This window comes from Amblyomma americanum, chromosome 4 (assembly GCF_052857255.1).
Source record: "Amblyomma americanum isolate KBUSLIRL-KWMA chromosome 4, ASM5285725v1, whole genome shotgun sequence".
NCBI lineage: Eukaryota > Metazoa > Arthropoda > Arachnida > Ixodida > Ixodidae > Amblyomma > Amblyomma americanum.
The window spans coordinates 154,573,476-154,593,176 of record NC_135500.1 but is presented as its reverse complement, the minus strand read 5'-3'; the positions used below and the strand labels follow the sequence as shown (position 1 = coordinate 154,593,176).

Genomic DNA, 19,701 nt, shown 5'->3' with positions numbered 1-19,701 from the left:
CAAAGTGATTATTTTGATACTTCGAGGCAGACTGGAAAGGTTGAACAGCACAACAGTAATTTTCAAAGCCATGTATTTTTCGAACACACAAGGCCATTACATGCAAAAGGGAAAGTGCATTGACGCTTTCAAACAAGTCTTTGAAACTATGTTGACATCCAATAAAAATGGCCATCGGAAATTGGGGCAATCGACCTACATACGGACCCAGCATATTTGTGTGGTGCGAGGCCTAACTGAGACCCCCGACTGCTAGTCTTAATTACGATTGCGTCGTTGCATAGCTATTGTTTAAGTGAAGACTCCATGAACACCTACTAGGCGTACGCGTCATGCACCAAGCACCCAACACCACTCTGCGTCAGGCGTTGTAAAAGGGGCACTTATCTCCCATGTGCCTCGTGCTCTCACTGTCGCGCTTGATTTGCGAATTTCATTCAGCTTAGACTCATGCCGTGGAAGTCGGGGGAGCCGCGCACCCTCTGGTAAGAGAGATTTGGTGTATCGCAATCCGTGGCCGCTCTCGTGATCCGCGTCCGCAGGGATCCACAGCACGCGCAGATTGCACTAAGGATGCCACAAGGTGACCAGCTGTTCGTGTGCCTTCCCCGTCGGGAACAGTCAGCGTGCACACTGGCGGTGCACGGAAGCGAATTGCGCTATGCTAAATCTCTCTACTGGTGCACATCACTGTGCCGGTTACAGCACGTAACACTGGGTTGCGTGGCTGCAGACACCTGGCAGGCACAGATCTGGGCGCCACGCTTCTGCCTACTCGCATTTGTTGCCGTGAGCATGCACTCCGGCTCTGGCACACACCGGCTCTGGCATACGCACGGCAGGGCAGGAATGCAGTGCATGTCGGGACTTTGGTTGCGCACATGCTGCGGTGCCATCCCGGAGGAGGTGTGCTGGACCGAAACTGCACGAAGTAAGAGCTCCAGAAATGTTATTCGCTCGAGACGAATACTTCAAGAATTTGAATATTGAATACTTCACTGTTCGATCAAATAAATTTCGAATATTCGCACAGGCCTAGTAGCGACATTACTAAGGTCACTGACGTCGTAGTGCTTTGTGTCAACCAACACAGGCTGCCCTCATCAAATTAAAAAGTGAGCACAGTTGAAGACAACACTTACTGTAGAGCAGTGTTTGTAATGTGAGGGATATTTTTGTGAGCAGAGTTCCGTGCTTTCATTATTTACTGTTCTATCCCTATTTTGATGTGACTGAGTTAATAAGAGCTCCTGTTACACAAGTTCATTTTCTGCAGAACTAGCTTTCTCTTTAGAAAGGGTAGCTGTTTGGGCGCTCGTATAGCACTCGTATCGCAGGGATGAAATGAGGGGGGACACCACATGTGCTAACTTTCAGCTTGAAAACTGAGTTGAAAGTTAGTGCGTGTGGTATTCTATTCATTTTGTCCTTGTGCTATGAGTGCTACATTTGTCGTCATTTCTATCTAGGTCTCCTCCGCGCCCACCGTCACAGTGTTTCTTGAGAATGGCTTCACGTAGTTTGGAACAAAGCGAAGAATCTTAGGGTCATGGGGCAAATTCTGTATATATCTGCACACCGTAAAAACCGGAATGTAGGTTGAACTTTTTTTCAAAAAAACATGGCGAAAAGTCGACCCCTATCTTATATACCAGTCATTGGTGGGAAAACTACAGAAGTCTTGCAACAATGGGTGGCTGAAGTCAACAGCCTCCATCACCATCGCCATTTTGCGTTTCCGTTGTTGCAAAGCTATTTTGGTTAAAGGCTGCTTTTTCACATTTTGTTTCAAAATCAGCGGAAGCCAACGGCAATTAACCATCGCCTTCAAGAAAAACGTGATTGAGTACGCGGAAGCTCACGGCAACCTGGCGGCACAGCGCGAATTTGGAACATTCGAAAAGAGCATTCAGTACTGGCGGAGGCAGAAGCTGGGTATTACAACTTGCAGCAAGCAAAAGAAAACATCATTTCGTGGGCGGACTGCAGCGTATCCAAAATTTGGAAGGGAAGGTTGCGCTCCGTGCAAGATCACTGCCTGTGACTGCCGAATGCATCCGCGTGAAAGCGGTAGAGATCGCGCGTGCCTCTAGACTCAAGAGGGCGATATTCAAGGGCTTGTTATCCTGGGGGCGGCGATTCATGAAGAAGAAGGACTTTGCTTTACGGCACCATACTTCTATGTGCGAGAAACAAACGCGGATCGATGGGCGCGCGATGCTGTTAAAAAATTGCCCGGGTGTACATACGAGCAACATTTATATGAAAATAAATACTGCCGCAATTGTGCAACCTGTCAAGTCGCATTTGTTTCAAGGTAAGGGTGTCTTTCGGTACTTTTTCTATTGAAAAAGATTTTTTTCATTTTTAGAATTGGTTAGCTGGGGGGTCGACCTATATTCCGGTCCGACCTATAGTCCGGTTTTTACGGTACTTATTATAAGAATGGCATTATGTCACTAGGACCAAGTTCATCACTTTTGAACTATTTTTCTCTTCTTGAACCATCGTTGAAATATTCTTATGAGCGGGATATTCTGCAACAGGAACTTTTCTATCTACATCTGTGAGGTTCCAAGAGTGCCACACTTTCCTAGTTGCTTTTCAATCTTCAACCAAGTTTCTAGATCCTCTTTTATGTTCAGCTGAAGTCCACTTAGGGTCATGTCACAGCTCATCTTTAACTCTATCACGACCTTGAAAAAATGACCAATTTTGAAATAAAATTTACTTCAAGAAGTGCCAAATGCACTGTGCATTGTAATGCATCAAGCTGTAGCTTATTGGGTACACTTCTGAACGAAAAAAGCGGCAGAGTTGTGTGTGCAAAACTTTTCGAAAATCTATTGATTAAATATGCTGGTAACAAAAAAAAAGAATACAAGTAAAGCACAAAATAAGCCGCTGCACTGAGTTAGAATTTGATTGCAAAAAAATTTAACTATGTAAAATGTTAGACAAGTTCTTAGCTACCATTCTTGCTATTTTCATCTGCATACATAGTGTACTGCACTTTCTGTGGCCTTAAATTTTAAAGTAGGGAATATGACTGCCGTGCCACTAGAGAAAGCAGTCGCATGAGGATATGAAGTGGAGGTAGATATGAGATGTGCTGCACATTACACTTGTCCTGAGTTCTCTTGTTTTTTTTTTTTTATATAGCAGAGCTTGTAAATCCTTCTTTGCTACATTTTTTTTAATAGATGGCAAATGAGTTCAATGGGTGAAAAGGGGGCGTGGCCTTCCTTGACGTCATATAATCTAAATTCTGCTGGCGCATTTGGTGTAATATCTTGCCAGTATGTTGCATCAAGTAAAACCACTCTCATCATTTATAAATCAAGTGCACTACATAAAATATAATATGAACAGTAAAATGAAATGCCTGCGAGCATGCGCTGGTTTCCCAGGCATGTGAGACAGTCTCTTTATCACAACCGAAATTCGAGCATTCTGCATGGTTGTCAACTCACTTCTGCTGCTCTAAAAAAAAAATAAGACAGCATAAGAACCAAGAAAAGTGCTCAGTGCAGCTTTTCGCTTTTGAGGCGCACGCGCCAAAAAGTTTAGATGCCATGATCGCTGACTGGTGGACTACGTCCGGTCAGTTTCATTTTTCATGTCGCCTCCTCACGTTAGAAAATGAAATTAACAAAACAGAAACCAAAGAGATGGTGTTATAGAAGCAAACTAGATGGCGCAGCTTGTCCATGAATTTTTGGCGGCAGGTTCAATACAGTGGTCATATATGACCGGTAGCCTTTGGCGCGGTAGCAAAAGAGTTAAAATGAGTCTGCACATAATGGGTGCAATATATTGGGTTGAACAAAATTGATCTGACTGGCCAGTGTATAGTCCTAAATGTCATCAACCTAACTGTTTAACTGTTACCGTCAAAATTTGAGTAGAGTTCCCTTACGCATTTTATGTGCTGACTTAAGGAGGCAGGCACTGGCTTTCACTGATGCAACACAGTCTGAGGTGGAGTGCTTTGAGGAACAGGGATTCACTCTTCTTGTCTCTGCTGTATACCTTGAACTTGAATGAGAGGGGAGAAGCATGAGTGGTGAGGGCTCCTACATGTGTGTGTGCATGCACGGTGGTGTGTGGTAGCGGTGCATGGCGGTGGTGGTGGTCAGGGTAAGGGGGTGGGTGCCTGTTGGCATGGGGGTTGTCGTTCCTCCACCGTGTGCGTGTTGTGCGTGTGGGGCACCCAGGAGAGCGGTGCCGCCATGGCAGGTGGTGCTGGCCGGGAAGACGACTGGCAGATGCCCTGCCTGGAACCCTCGCCGGAGCGCCGGTCTGTGCGCAGTGCTGCCAAGCGCTGGGGTCCCCGCTCGCCAGAGATGCCCATGCTCGTGCCAGCCATAAGCAAGGCAAGTCTGTGTCCTCCTCTCTGCCACTGCTGCCGCTGCTGGTCTGCGGGACTGGCTCTGCGCCTGTGTGTGTAAGTACTCTTTGGGGGCCCCCTCTGCAGCACACGGTGGGGCGCATCGTTTCTGCAGGCACCCATCTTGCGGCTGTGCACTGGAATGCTTTGTGCACCCCTAATGGGATGCACCCGGCTGTACTTAGTGACAGCTTTTCTTGACAATGAAGGGAAGGCTACAAGGATGGATCATCCGTAACTGTGTCATTCTGCCAAATGCCGTGTATATGTGGGCAAGGGCCGCATTCATGTATGTGCCAGTTAGGTGCCTTGGTGGAAGATATAGCGTCAGACTGTATGGGAAAAATGAAGTAGTTTCCTTAGACTATTTTCTGAAAATTGAATCGCAAAATTCTGGTTTTGTACAAATTTTAAAATTTCAGCTCTTACCTGCATATATATGGTAGCTTGGCTGCACGACGGTGCGCCCGGCTGCCTGGCGTATTGCTCTCTCCACGGTACCTCACTGCCTCGCTGGAGCAGCTGACGCTATCTGTAGAACCTTCTTGCAAATAGTCTGTGCCTAGTTAAGCTATTTTATTGTAATCCAGAAAACTGTTTTTTGTTTGACAGAGTTTAATATTAACAGCTGTCTAAAAAACTGTAAAAAAAAAAATGCTTTAAATAACAAATATTGCCAGCATACTACATTTTAAGAAAAAGCTAATAACTGGAAGTACGAACTGTATTCCGCTGCGTAGGATGAGGGGTGTGTGTTTCGGCTCTGTAGCTTTCACTCCATTGCCAGAAAAAGTTGTCATGGAGTATTACTGCCGTTAAATCCACTGAGTGCATCTTCACATACAATGCCATTTACTGCACATGCAAATCTAGTGTTATGGACTGTTTCCCCTGGTTCTTCAGGAAACTGAACGCGAAAGAAACAGGCATGGTAGGATATAAAGGTTGTATTTCATTCGCTTTTCTTCCCCTGGCTCTTTATGCTGAAAAGCAAAAAGGACATACTGTATGTGCATTATACATTCGTTGCCTTCTGTGCTGTCGTTCGAAGGGAAAAGTTTCACGAGTAGAGCAGGGCGAATTCAACTTTCGTGTTATTCATTTTACTTTAAACATTTTATGACAATTTCCACCAGGGAATACTAGATCTGCCCGGTGAGTAGTTAAGTATGTTCTGCAGCTTTTTCGGCATGAGTGGTTGGGTTTCCGATCCAAGAAACTGTGGAAAAAATAAAATGAGCTTCAAGCTTTTATACAGTTGTAACGGATTTCCCCAAGAGAAACAGCCTGAGGAGTGCTAGCAGAAATGGCAGTTAGAGCTCCGACAGCCTACACAATGATTGTGCGCTGGCGTTGCGGCTGCCGCTGCAGACTATCTTCCTCTTTATTATCACCCCTGGCTGAAGGCAAAGACATCCTGGCAAGTCAGGGACACAACACACACAGGTCATGGTACGGCTTCAGGCGGCACACATGTACAGTCTTCGTGGTTACATCTTCATAGATCTGTCACGGGTGTCATGGTATCAACAGTGTAGGTTACTGGGGAAATGCGTTCTACGATGCGTTAGGAACTGTGATATTTAGGAAAAATTTTTGAAGAGAGGCCAGCTGCATGACTTGCAAAGCCAGATGAGAGAGCTAGATAGACAACTGTCAGGAGTGTGGGTGGTGTTGAAGCGGAATTTTTTGTCGCTGCTCGCTGGATGCGAACGACCGAGCGAGCTGATGGCATTCCTCGGCATGCTTGGAAGCTTTTTTAATGGTTGTGCACTCACACTTATAAGGCCAGTAAAGGAGTACAGTATCAAGCGGATAGGAAGGTTCTCGCCCGTAGAGAAGAAATGGTGAAGCCAGTGGTGGTCTGTGTGGTGATGTTGTAGGCATAGGTGATGAAGGGTAGGATCATGTCCTATATGGAATGGTCTGAAGACATGCATATGGACAGCATGTTGGCCATGATGCAGTTCAACCAGTTGCCTCAAGCCTTTAGTCTGCGGATGGTAGGCCGTCGTGGTACAGTGAGTTATCTTGCTTTGTTTTAGAAGAGATTCCACAACCTCATACAGAAAGATGCGACCCCAGTCGCTCAGCAGTTCCCGTAGTGCTCCATGGTGAAGACTGAAGTGATGTAAGACGAAAAATGCAACGTGTGGCGCCTTAGCAGCAGGGAGGGTCGCGGTTTCGGCATAACGTGTCTGGTGGTCGATGGCTGCTATAACCCAGTGGTTGCCAGCAGCAGTGTATGGAAGCTGTCCAAAGAGGTCAGTCCCAGCGCTGTCAAAAGGCCGGCAAAGGCATGGGAAAGGCTTCATCAGGCCAACAGGTGAGGACCGGGCTTGCAATGTTGACAGTCGGGGCACGAACGGACGTACTTGCGGATGTAGGTGAACGTGCCGATCTAGTAATGACAGAGGCAGAGTCTTCTGTATGTTTTAAAGGCACTGGCATGAGCAGACTGCAGGTTATTGAAAAATAGAGTGCAGAATGTTGAACATAAATGAGCAGGAATGACGAGAAACCACTTCTGGCTGTTAGAGACATAGTTGCAGCAGTCCAGGGGACATTACGAATGGCGAAGTGTGCATCCTGGCGGCGTAGGGCACGAGGCACTAGTGCTGTTGAGGAATTGGAGCGAAGGCTTACAGGAGAAGCTATCCAGGGGTCCTGTTGTTGCTCAGTGCCCATGTTGTCCATTGCAAAAGACAGCAAAGCGCAACTGACTTGCCAGTGGCAGACACTGTCAGGTGGCAGCAGAGAGAAGGACAAAGCGTCGGCATCTTTATGTGTTTTTTTCGGCCATAGTGATAGATGACATGGATGTGATTCTTGTAGGCATAGAGCCCAGCGAGTAAGGCAGCCTGTAGGGTCTTTCAAGAAGGACATATATATATAGTATGGTGGAGCTGCCATAAAAAGAATGTAAACCAATAAGCTCCTGCCTGCACCACTGACGTATAACAGGCTTGACCCAATCGTAAAATAAATGAAAAGGCCCGAAGGCAATCCATCGTTTTGCCACCCGTAGGTGGAAAAATAAAAGAAAGGGGGGGGAAATGCTACAAGCGACCCATCGCCAAGGGAACGGGCCCGGGGAGACTCCCCTGATCTCCCCTAGGATGTAGCGGAGGGGGTGGGATGTAGGGTATGGGAAATTGGAATTGGGAAAGGGTTATGGGAATTGGGATGGGAATGGGGACAGCGAGATTTTGCTCTGATCCTTCGTTTGACATCGACTCCATTTCTGGCCCGCCTGGCCAGGACAGGTAGGGCATCGAGCTTTTCCAATGGTGCGGCTGCCCCACGGGATGCACGACCACCCACTGGCTCCGACCATCGGAGACAGGAAAGAAAGAAAAAAAAAATCCTAACTTGGGGTCCGCAGCCACCTGCTCCTCCACGATTTTAAGGGTTGGATCGGACCGGCCGGTTACTAGCCGTCGACTGTGTTTCGCGGTTTTTCAGACTCCGGAAGTGTGTGTGGTGTGGTCCGGCCAACAGAGGCCCAGGTCGTCAGCCTATCGGCGCTTGGCCCTCGGCACCATAACCCGGTAATCCTGGGGGACCCACCTGTGCTACCTTCCAACCACCATGCACTTATTTCCTCCCCTTGCTTGCTCCACGCCTACTGAGGAGGGAGTATTCAAGGCCGGGCGCCCGGGCCACGAACCAAGAATCGGGCAAAGGGTGAGATAAGCCGGGCCTACTCCACCGGTACTCCACACATCGACGGTTTTCGCACTGGTCCTACTGCACACCCTCTACCTTGGCGTCCCCAGTGGTCCCCAAGACCGGGTCAGCCTCAGCGTCCGCAATATGCCACCCATCATAAGCGATCCGCAATGAGGCTGCTTCCCCGAGGACATCGATTCCGAGGAGCTCGGGCTGTCGGAACCCCCGTGCGGACCTGGCCTCTATGTAGCCAGAAACCGTGCGTCGGCACGCTACCGCGCGGACCTGACCTCTTCGTAGCCAGAAACCGAGCATTAGTAGCCGTGCACGTTCCCGTGAGCGGAGGTTTTTGACTTTTGACATTCCTTCCTACCGGATTTCGTGGGTCCAACCTGGTCTGCCTCCAGGCCTGCCTCCGCACAGACAACGGACCTCACGATTCGGCTGGCCCTCACAGCCGTGGGAGTCGCTGCAGCTCCCAAGAGGATGGGCCCCGGACAACCCATCCCCACCACTGGCGTTGCACCGGAACAAAGCCTAGTAGCCGAAACTACACCGGCCCGTATCTGGCGGCAGGGGGGGCCACGGGCAGGCCGCACAGTCGGATTTCCCCCCCTTTCAAGAAGGACAGCCAACATGGGGAATGGTGGTCCGGGATAATGTCAAAAGGGCGGCCGTAAACATAAGGGCAAAACTTTCCGATTGCCCAAACGGTGGCCAAGTATTCTTTCTCGGTGATGAAGTAGTTGGGTTCCGGTTTTGTTAGGGCGCGGCTCGCGTAAGCATTGACATGCTTGTCAAATCCGGGTTTGCATTGTGTAAGTACAGCACTGAGGCCAAGGCCACTGTCATGGGTGAAAATTTCGGTGGGAACAGTTGGGTCAAAATTTCGTAAAATGGGAGGCACTTTAAGCAGACAGTGCAAGGTGATGCGCGCATCATCAGTTCAGGGCAGCGGAGAAATGTTTTTGCGGGTGATCTTGTTAAGGCACTGATAATCGACACAAAACCATATTGTGCAAGTCTTTTTTTTCATCACTGGGATGATCAGAGAGGCCCACAGACTGCTGGAAGGTTGAATTATGCCTCTTTGAAGCATGTTGTCCACCTAATAATCGGTAATCTGTTGTTCGGCCACCGATACGCGTACGTGCATTGACACAATGGCATGTGGGCTCCAGTGCCAATCTCATAGGTCATGGTAGGTGTGTGAGGCAATCGGCTTTGTACAACATCGAAAGAGGAGCAAAAACTGTCCTAGTAAGTGAAGAAGCTGGGCATGTTGCGGTGTGGCAATACTGGCATCGACGGAACCAGCAAGGGTGTCGACTGTGGCTGGACCGGTAGATGCTGGCAGAGTCAGAGAATGGGTAGGAATAGAAAGGAGTCAGTGCAACAGTCGGGGATGGGCAAGGCATCGACGAGCTGAATATGGCCAAGGCATTCGCTATGGAGAAACAAGCAGGGGCTCAGAAAAGGGTTGGCGACCGGTATCATGCTGCAGCTGTCTTCGACAGTGAGCGCAGCGAATGGCAGAGGCAGACCGTGGTAACCAGGTGGTAAGGCTTCAAAGACTTGCTCACCAATCACAGTCTAAAGGGTCGGAACCAGGTTGGAGGGAGGCCCCTGAACGCAGTGAAGAAGCGACCTCTGTGGAGCCACCTCCTCACACATAGTCTTTAATCTGGTCAAGCAGCGAGCTGTTAGAAGCCGGCACAGCGAGACTGGAAAGCATTTCAGGCTGCACAGAGGGTGATTGGGTTAAAATGCATTGCTTGTGGAGCTCTGGCACAGGGTGAATATAGCAGCAATGGGGCTGGGGCTTCGGGTGATAAGCATCTGAAATGCGTCTGCTTCGATGCCTTCCAGAACAAGTTTGATCTGGTCCGCCTCGGACATAGGCAAGTCCACCCACATAGAGAGGTTGATTACATCCTCGATGTATCTGGTGACCATTCACCCTGCAGTAGCTGGGCTGTCACTCGCAGGCGCTGTTCGGTGCACAGCTTGCACACAGCAGGGCCCCGAAGGGAAAATGCACGTTTAGAGGTTGACCAGGTGATGTACCATAGGCTGGCCACATCTGACAGGTTAAGCACCACAGTGCTCACCTTCACGGCATCGTCCCACCAGTTGTGGCCGCTGACCCGCTTTTAGGAGGCAAAGCCAACCCTCCACATCGTGGTCATTGTACCGCCTAAAGATGGCTGTGTCGCGCTGTCAAAGAGCACCAGGGCAAATGACAGGCGTAGGTGAAGGGGCAGATGGGTGGCTTGCGTCAGTGAGCATAGTTGACACGATGGCTCTGCTGTGAAGCTCCAGGACGTGGACCAAAGGCTGTACCCCAGCAGTTCCACCAAGTTGTGACGTGATTTACAAGGTTGATTCCCAGAAAAAACAGCCTGAGGAGAGCTAGCAAAAATGGCAGTCAGAGCTTCGACAGTCAGCGCAACAATCTCTCGCTGTGCGCTATCGGTGCGGTTGCTGCCACGGTCCATCTTCCTCTTTACAAAGTTTTTATATCTGGAACTCGTGCTTTTAATTACGTCTTGTATAGAAGGTGAATACATGTGGATTTCAGATTATTTCAAATCCTGCAGTCATTATACGAATCTCTTCTTTGCAGCTTCACTTTTTGCCATAGCAGTTACAGGCGAGCTTGTGAGATTTGAGAAATTTCACTGGATGTAGCAATTTCTAAATTGCTGACTTGGGATTTTATAGAGTTGAGCATGATCATTGGGGCTTGGAACTTGTACAGTGGAACCCTGACTATGCATCCCCTCATGCGATGACCGGCATTTTACAACAAATTATCACCAGCCTGGAGTGCCTCCCACAGAGATAATTTATTCAGTCCTCCCTTTTTTTTAGTCATGTCCTGCGCATGTACATACCGTAAAAACTGGACTATAGGTCGGACCGGAATATAGGTCGACCCCCCTAGCTAACCAATTCTAAAAATTAAAAAAATCTTTTTCAACGTAAAAAGAGCCGAAAGACACCCTTACCTTGAAACAAATGCGACTCGACAGGTTGTACATTAGTGACCATATTTATTTTCACTTAAATGCTGCTCGTATGTACACCCGGTCAATTTTTTAACAGTATCGCGCGCCCATTGACTCGCGTGTTCGTGTCTGGCACACAGAAGTACGGCGCCATAGAGCAAAGTCCTTCCTCTTCATGAATAACCGCACCCAGGATGGCGAGCCCTTGAACTGCGTCCTCGTGAGTCTAGAGGCACGTGCGATCTCTACCGCTTTCACGCGGATGCTTCCGGCAGTCACAGCCAGCGATCTTGCACGCAGCGCGACCTTTCCTTCCAATTCTGGATACGCTGTAGTTCGCTCACGAAGTGACGTTTTCTTCTTGTTACTGCAAGTTGTAATACACAGCTTCTGCCTCCGCCTATACTGAATGCTCTTTTTGGATACTCCAAATTTGCACTGTGCTACCAGGTTGCCGTGAGCTTCTGCGTACTCAGTTGTGTTTTTCTTGCAGGTGACGGTGAATTGCCGACGGCTTCCGCTTATTTTGAAACAAAATGTGAAAAAGCAGCCTCTAACCAAAATACAGGGACTTAAGTTTTTATGCGCCGGATTTTAAAAAATTCCTGTGCGCAAAATACTCGCCTAATTGTGAGCCTAATTGAGAGCAAACAGCGCTCACAAGGTAGAATATTATTGCCTAAGTTGTTTGAGATCTAAATAAACATCGATTCTTTCCTGTATTTGGTGGAATTGGCGAGAAGCTGCTTTCGTCTACGAGTACAGTTTTTGCAGACGCGAGCCAAGCAGCCGGTCTCACAGGCTGCGCCATCTTCCGGGTGAACATGCAACTCACAAGCGACGACTTAGCAGTTATTAGTGAGTGCAGTGCTGTTGGCGCCATATTTTCACTGCGGTATTTAGTAGCAGAAGCAGTGATGTTCTTTGTGATATTAATTCTGGCGGGCAGACGAGCCCCATCTTCGAAGAGAGCGCTTCTCGCATCCACGTAGCCGAGAAGTCGTTTGCCTCGCCGTCCAGCAGATGGCGCAGCCTGTGAGACCGGCTGCTTGGGTCGAGTCTGCAAGAACTGTACTCGTAGCTGAAAACAGTTTCTTGCCAATTCCACCAAATACAGGCAAGTACCGATGTTTATTTAGGTCTCAAACAACTTAGGCAATAATATTCTAGCTTGTGAGCGCTGTGTGCTCTGTATTAGGCCAGAATTTTGCGCACAAATTTTTTAAATTCAGGCACATAAAAACGTAAGACCCTGTAGCTTTGCAACTACAGAAATGCAGAATGGTGGCACTGCTGCTGATGGTGATGGTGATGGAGGGACGCTGTTGGGTTCAGCCGCCCATTGTTGCAAGATTTCTGTAGTTTTTCTGCCAATGACTGGTATATAAGACGGGAGTCGACTTTTCACGTAACCTCCTCGCCCTGGTTTTAGCAGGGGTTTCCATTCAAAGTGGCAGACGAGTTCGCTGCGTACATGTTCTTCCAGGAATGCAATTTTTCGACAAAAGTTGTGACAGATTGCGGGACAGTAAGTGCAGTGCTGGCATCTTCTGTGCCCACTCAGATGTGCATGTGGCCCTGCATACGCTGGCCTCAAGTGATAACATGCGGTCTTTTTCTTAGGTGTTCTTGAGTTAAGGATTAAGTGCAGCACTAACATTGTGTGCTATGGAACAGGTGTGTCTGCAGACTGGTCACGCACACCTGCTGTGGCTAGACAAAAGCCAGCACTGCTCTTAACTACTAATCCCTGAAGTGAGCCCATGATGTATCGTGGACTGCATAATCTGCCGTGAGAAGGCGAGCGTGTTAGGCGATGCCCTCTGGAAGCCCGTGTGCCGCGCCGCCTCTCTTTGGTGTGTGTGGTACTGCGGCCACGGGACATCGTAAACTCTCGAGCTCGAGCGAGGCCCTCTGGTGCTCTCGCTCCCACGGTCAGTCTGCAGCACAAAGCCCACCAATAAACGCGGCGTGCTCCGCTTGCTACTTGGCCAGCCTTTTCCCTTTTGACGACATACGGCGAAACGCAAGAGGCCTTTGTGGAGGGATTTGTAATGACCACTCCTTCTCACATCCTTTTTTCAGAGGCCAAATTCATAGTTGTGAATGGCGGCTTCTAGAGGGGCACGCTGTTACAAAAAGGCTCGTTCAGGTGGAGACATGGGCTTGAGATTTGGGTTTGACGACGGCTCGGATACCGTCTGTGCAACCTACGGCAGTAGGTGTGAGGCAGCTCCTTCGTGCCGCGCTTTTTCACTTGCTTTGTAGACGATTGCATTGCAGATATTGGTTGTAATTCAATTTGGAGTTTTTGTATTGGCCATTATTGGTGACAAGATTAGACCTGTTTTAATAAGCAGTGACTATAGACCTCAAAAAGAGGTCGAATGGTGGCACCATATTGGACGCTGGCCTGGGCTTGTCGAACAGGAAAGAGTTGACGATTAAGCTCCTCTATGCTTGCCACCACTAACCCCCCAACCCATTTCAATGGAGGTGAAATGCTAAATGCTAGAGTAGAGGTCTGTGTACTATGCGATGTCGGTGCATGTTAAAGAAGCCCAGTTGGTCGAAATTTTCCAGAGCCCTCTACTACGGCGTCCCTCATAGCCTGAGTCGCTTTGGGATGTTAAATCCCGTAAAGCCAAATCACTGGGGGAGCACTGCCATTCAGGCAGCAGATGAGATAGGCCAGATTATGCTTTTCTGCAGGGGCCTGTAGAGGAGACTGTGGAGACGCTGTCGAAGCAGGCACAGCTGGTCTTGAGCCAATTCCCACACGCTGTGGATGTGGACAGCATTGACGGTGTAGCATTCTTTAGTTTCTCAACTGAGGAGGACCTCAACGAGTTTGCTCACTCTATGGACCAACTTAGAGAAGAGCAGTACCGTGAGCCCCAGTCGCCGGACGGGTCAGCACCTTCGTCCGTGGCACGATCGGTTGCGGCGGACGACGAGTGGCGTGAATCCGACTGGGCAGAGGAGCGGCAGTCGTTGGTTGTTCTTCCACGCAAGACAACAGACATCACGAAGATAAAGGGGTGGCGCCGCAAGGCATTCGGTTCTGATCAGACGGCCGATCAGACAACACGCTGGGTCATGGACCAGATGAATGAGAAGGCCTGGTGCCCAGATGAAGAAGAAACAGCAGAGCCACCTGCTTTGATGACTCGGCGGGCAGCTGCATCGATGGCAGCTGCGGGCCAGGCAGCAGCACCACAGTTGGCTGTGAAAAAGCGGGAAAACTTGCCAGGTTAGTGGGATTGTGCTGCGCATTTCTTGTATGCCCTTTCTTTCTGCACTCATGCTTCTTAACATTTGTGGCACCTTTGCCCCCTTAACCAACTTGTCTCCTTGTTGACACTCTACTTGGATTACTATTGTGGTCTCATTTGTGCAGCTGCCGAGGCCTCCCTGTCCAAGGGTATCCGTGGTGCCTTCCTGAGCTCCTCCCTAGATGAGTTCCTGGAGCACCGGGCTGAGCTTCGGGTGGGCCAACTGGCGCAGCTCAACCCAAACATTTTGCCACCCCCTGACGGCCAGGGCGTGCTGTCTCTGAGCAGCCCTCCCGTAGTGGTGGTGAACAAGAATGCGCCTCGGCAGGTGGGCCCAGCTCGGCAGATGACGGCGCGTCCATCGCGTCGCTATGGCCGGCCTCAGGTCAGTTTTCCCTGGGTGGCTGACAGTGATGCGCACCGTTACATTTGCACGCTGAGCACAGTGTCGCAGGAATCATTTGTAAGCAAAGTATGGTATCCGGTGGTGAGCTCATGATGCCAGTAGAGGTGGGGGGGGACCTTTGGGATATGTATCCTGCGTGCACAGAGCATGGTGTATGAACAACTGGTTAGAAGCTGACATTGTAGTGCAAGAGGGCAGCCAGATCAGACGTCAATAGACCTCTCTGAAAATTTTTAAAGTTGGGTTGCTCATGTTTTATACTGATGAACAAAGGCTTACTGGGCAGCAGATGAGGATGAAAGACTGCACATGCCTGCAAGCATCGGCAGCTTCACATGGTTTTGCCATTGATGCCATCACAGCATCTTCTACAATAGACTCCCCTTAATGTGGTACAGTCACACCCGGATAACGCGATTGCAAAAAAGAGTTCAATATATTGATCGTTCGATGTATAAAAAATGGCTATTAATAAGCTTATCTGTAACCTAGTAGTTAGAATACATTGCACCTACATTAATGACGTGCTTCTTGCAGCGACATGCCACCAGCAGACATGCTGGCAGCACACTGCTCGCTAGGCGTTGCTAGGTCTAGCCTGCTACGCATCAAAGCCGCTGCTGGTGAACAGAGGGATGGAGCAGAGAAATTAACGGAGCCCAACTGTGTCTGCACAGAGCATGTAGCGTGGACCAAACACCAGCAGGAGAAGGGGTTCCGCCAAGTCATGTGAATCTCCCTTATCTGACCTCCCCCTTGTTAGCCTTACAAGAAGTGCCCCCAATAAGGATTATGAGCACAGTGATTTCTGGCTCGAACATGGCATTGTAACATGTTTTTGTGGGGTAAATATCAGACATGGCCAGACACCACTGCCACATGCATGTCGTATGGGGCAGACAGAAAAACGTGTTGCACCTGTCTGTGGATTTGGCAACTGCCACATTGCAGGAGGAGGAACATATGAGAGAAAAGGGGGAAAAAATGTGCTAGTATGATTTCAAAGCTTTTGCCACATGGCTAGCCAACTGGACACTTGCAGGACACTCGGAGCCAAAAAAAAAAAAAGCAAACACTTACGGTCTGTTCGATTCGCCTGCACTACGTGAACTAGTTCTCACGGTGCTGCACTTCGCCATTCGTTTCAGCGGGTCAAGTAAGCGCTGTCTGCACGACACCTTTTGTTTAAAAAGAGTGCAGATGTTGTGAAGGCCTAGTCCAGGAAAAGTTCAGGAAAACTGTGTACCTCCTCAGTGGTCTGTGCCGAAATCGTGCAGCTGCAGCCGCCACGGAAGCAGATGATGGTCTGTGTGACAATGGCTTGTGCATGTCCAGCCATCCCACGCGCACGGTGGCAAACACCTGTGCTGGTGTCCCCGTGTGCTGCAAACTATTACTCGTGGGCAGGCGCACGAACACAGTGGCAAAAGTTCCCGCCTGCTGGCTGTCACGATCGTGGCGGACACACCGCTATTTACCTCTGTTGTGTTGAGTAAAAGAACACACAGCTGCTGTGAGGTGCACATTCATCAATTGACTCAGATCCATGGCAACACTCGCTGCGATGTTGTGTTCAAAAATTTTTCATGCGGTCCAGGATGTTGGCGGCCGTTGAGGTGGGCAACACCAAGGCTAGCAGACGGCCAGGCCTGCACTTGAACTGCCGGAACTGGCACTGCACACTCGAGGCACCTAAGTGGCACCGCCTCAGAACTTTACAGAACTGGTGCAGCGAGTGCAGGAGAATTGAATGGATCTACATGCGTGCACGCATGCATGCACCACCGCACCGCACTGCACTGCACCGCACCGCAAGAAATTTGTTTTGGAAAACCGCATTGGCTCCTAGTTTTCTAGTGAAGAACGGTTAAGAAATGCATGGCACAAATTGATGCCCCTCTCCCTCTAACAATGGGTCGTAAATAATAATCTGCCCTTGCTTTATTCTGCAAACAAAGAACGTCTCTTAAATCGAACATGAGACAGCATAGACGAGTTTGCTAACCCTGCCATTTTTTTTTAACTTAGTTGCAAGATTGATCCAATTTAGAGAAAGAGGAAAAGCAAGAAAACAAAACCCTGTGTACTGTACTCGGGGTTAATAAACATTATTATTATTAAAAAGAAAAAGTTTTCTTTTTGGTGGTGTGTTGTCGCGCCTCTTTGGCAGTGCTATTGTTAAAGCCACTGCTTTTCCTCTGTTGCTTCTGGTAAGAACAGCACACTGTTCTAGATCCGTGCTAATCGTATGCCTCTTCTGGCTGCACAGGATCGAGGCACACCGCCAGCTGGACCATCCCTTGCTGCGAGGCGCCGTCGCCAGAGTACTGCAGCCTCTGACAAGGCAGGGGAGGTACTAGTGGTGCCTTCTCCATCCAAGTCCTCTGCTCCAGCCACACCACCGCCACCATCACCACCACCCCCACAGGTGGACTCCCCGCAGAAGGTAGGATCTGCGTATGAGAAAGAGCGCAAGCGCAGTGGTGGAACAGTCGTGTTCGGACAGGGTTGGTGTGGAGCTAACTTTGCTTTTGAGAAGCTATCATGAATGCAGTGAAGCCACAACATGGTGGTATCACCTGAAGGATACAAAGCTTAGCTATGTCATGCTTTTGTAGAACCAAGGCATCTGCATTTTACAAGCTACAGTCGAGCCCACTTATATCTGCCAGTAAAAAGTGCATGCAGGTGGGCATGAGCATACTTATTTGAAAGGGGAGGTGCAACTTTAACATGGACAGGGGTTCCCCCCTCTCTCTTCAACCCAAACAGGAAATTTTGCTTAGGAAAACCTTGCTGAAGCCCATTTTTTGAGAAAATTCCAATAAATACATGGCTCATATGGGACTGCACCCCCTCCACTACTGTCTCCATGATCCACCCATAAATATGCTCCTGATCACTTAAGCATCTTCAGCTGTGCTGTTGAGTGACTGATCTTGATATGGCTAATTTCCTTGGAACCAGATCAAGCATCACTCAGTTGAAGTTGCTCGAAGCATATATACTCTATTTACAGTTGCTAACCAGTCTTTCTGTGAAAAACTGGCTTTAAAAATCTCGAACTTCAGTGCTCCCCATGTTCCATTTGCAAGCGATATTAGACAACCTGAGCCGCAGTCATACTTTCGTCATGTTCGCACCACTTCATGCCACGATACCAGACTGCGATGTGGCCGCAGGCTATGCCACGAACAAATGCACACGCCGCAAGCATTCTTTTCCATGGGCAATGACGCTTGCGAGGGTCGAGAGAGGTAACCCATCGGAAGCTGTGTGCGGAAGCGAGCGGCTCCGAATGCATGCCCCACAGTTCCCAACTGCCCTGCACTGTGGGTGGCGTCGTCCAAGCCGCGGCAGACGCTGCAGCTGTCTATGTTTCAACATGATCGCGCGCTCTTTGGAGGCCGTCTCGATGGCCAAGAAGAGCGGGCGAATATCACCAAGTGGCAGCAGTGAACAATTAGTAGGCATGTGCGAATAGTGGTTTTTGGTTTGAAGTGAATTCGATGCGAATACAGTCAAACCCCGCTGCAACGAACTCCGTGACAGTGAAATTTCCGGCTCGCTGAAGTATTTCTGATTCGCCGCCAGCAAATCATACAAGGCAGTGCAATTACTTCCCCCCACAACTAACAATTTTTGGAGCGATGTTTTGCTTCAACGAAATTGTTTCAAATAAGCGGCCATTTTTTTTTTCCACATTCATATACAGTCGAACACGGATATATCGAACTCGAAGGAGATCGCGAATTAATTCGATATACTAAAAATTCGATATAAAAAAATACAGGCCCAGAGACTTTACCTGTGGCGGACGATGACCTACCGATCGGAGCATTCAAGAATGACAACTATTTCCGCACACACGACGCAACGTAATGCTTTATTTGCGTGAAAAAAAATCGCTTATGTTGGTCTGCTTCTTCGCCTTGCAAATGAAATTAAAGACTCCAACCTCGATCTTATCGAGGCTGTTCAGGTGCGAAAGCCCGGTTCCTTCCATGTCGCCGCAACAACGGCGAATCAAGCTGAACGCGGCCGCCACTTCAGCGGTGGAGTACGAGCTTGTAGCCGCCCCCTCGTCCGGACGATCTTCGTCACCACTCGAGCTGTCGGCCTGGGTCCCTGCGACTGCAGCTACAATGTCCTCGTCGACGAGGCTCGCAACAGCCTGAACATTGCTGTCAACGTTCACAAAATCGTCAGCAGACACTTCGGCTGGAACGGCAGCCGGGAAAAGGGACAACAACTCGCGAAACGCGTCGTCCATGCGCTCGTTGTCGCCGTCGCCGTCTTCGCAGGTTTCGGGAAGTTTGGCCGTCACGAGGCCTGCCTTCCGGAAGCAGTTGGCCACGGTATCCTGCTTCACGTCTCTCCAGGCGCCCGTCATCATTTGAATGGCCCCCAGCAGGTCAACCTTAAGCTCGGTGCCCATGCGGAGGTTCACCAAAAGCCTATCAATGAGTCGCCTCCTGTAGCCGACTTTGAACGACTTAATGATGCCCTGGTCGAGCGGCTGCAACTTCGCTGTCGTGTTCGCCGGCAGAAACTTGAGCGCGATGTTTTCGAGCTCACAGGTGGTGTGATGGGCCGAGCAATTATCGACGAGAAGGCAAGCGTGACGCCCCGACTTGCCCAGTTCAGCGTCCCACGCTTGAAGCCATTCTGTAAACAGCTGACGCGTCATCCACGCCTTCTTATTGAAGGCGTAGCGAACGGGGAGCTGCTTACAGTTTTTGAAGCAGCGCGGTGCCCTTGCTTTGCCGATCACAAAGGGCTGGAGCTTTTGAGAGCCATCCATGTTAGCAGCGAGCAGAACGCTCACGCGGACTTTGCTCATCTTGCCCCCGTGACACGTGCTGCCCCGGACGTCGAGCGTCTTGCTGGGCAGCATCTGCCAAAACAACCCGGTCTCGTCGGCGTTGAAGATTTGCGCGGGTGAAA

General features: G+C 49.4%; 1 protein-coding gene across 36 annotated transcripts in view; it reads left to right on the top strand.

The window, feature by feature from the left end:
• LOC144128544 (uncharacterized) overlaps window positions 1–19,701 on the top strand; it is an 80,154-nt gene that overhangs the window by 23,533 nt on the left and 36,920 nt on the right. For 16 of the 36 annotated variants that reach the window (XM_077662011.1, XM_077662003.1, XM_077662005.1 and 13 more), the window contains exons 4-7: window positions 4,218–4,376; window positions 13,786–14,326; window positions 14,474–14,733; window positions 17,024–17,200. In XM_077662011.1, coding sequence (XP_077518137.1) covers window positions 4,218–4,376; window positions 13,786–14,326; window positions 14,474–14,733; window positions 17,024–17,200 — 1,137 coding nt within the window. Of the gene's footprint in view, window positions 1–4,217; window positions 4,448–13,785; window positions 14,327–14,473; window positions 14,734–17,023; window positions 17,201–19,701 lie in introns of all 36 variants that reach the window. The other 20 variants (XM_077662028.1, XM_077662022.1, XM_077662024.1 and 17 more) reach the window with 4 other exon arrangements.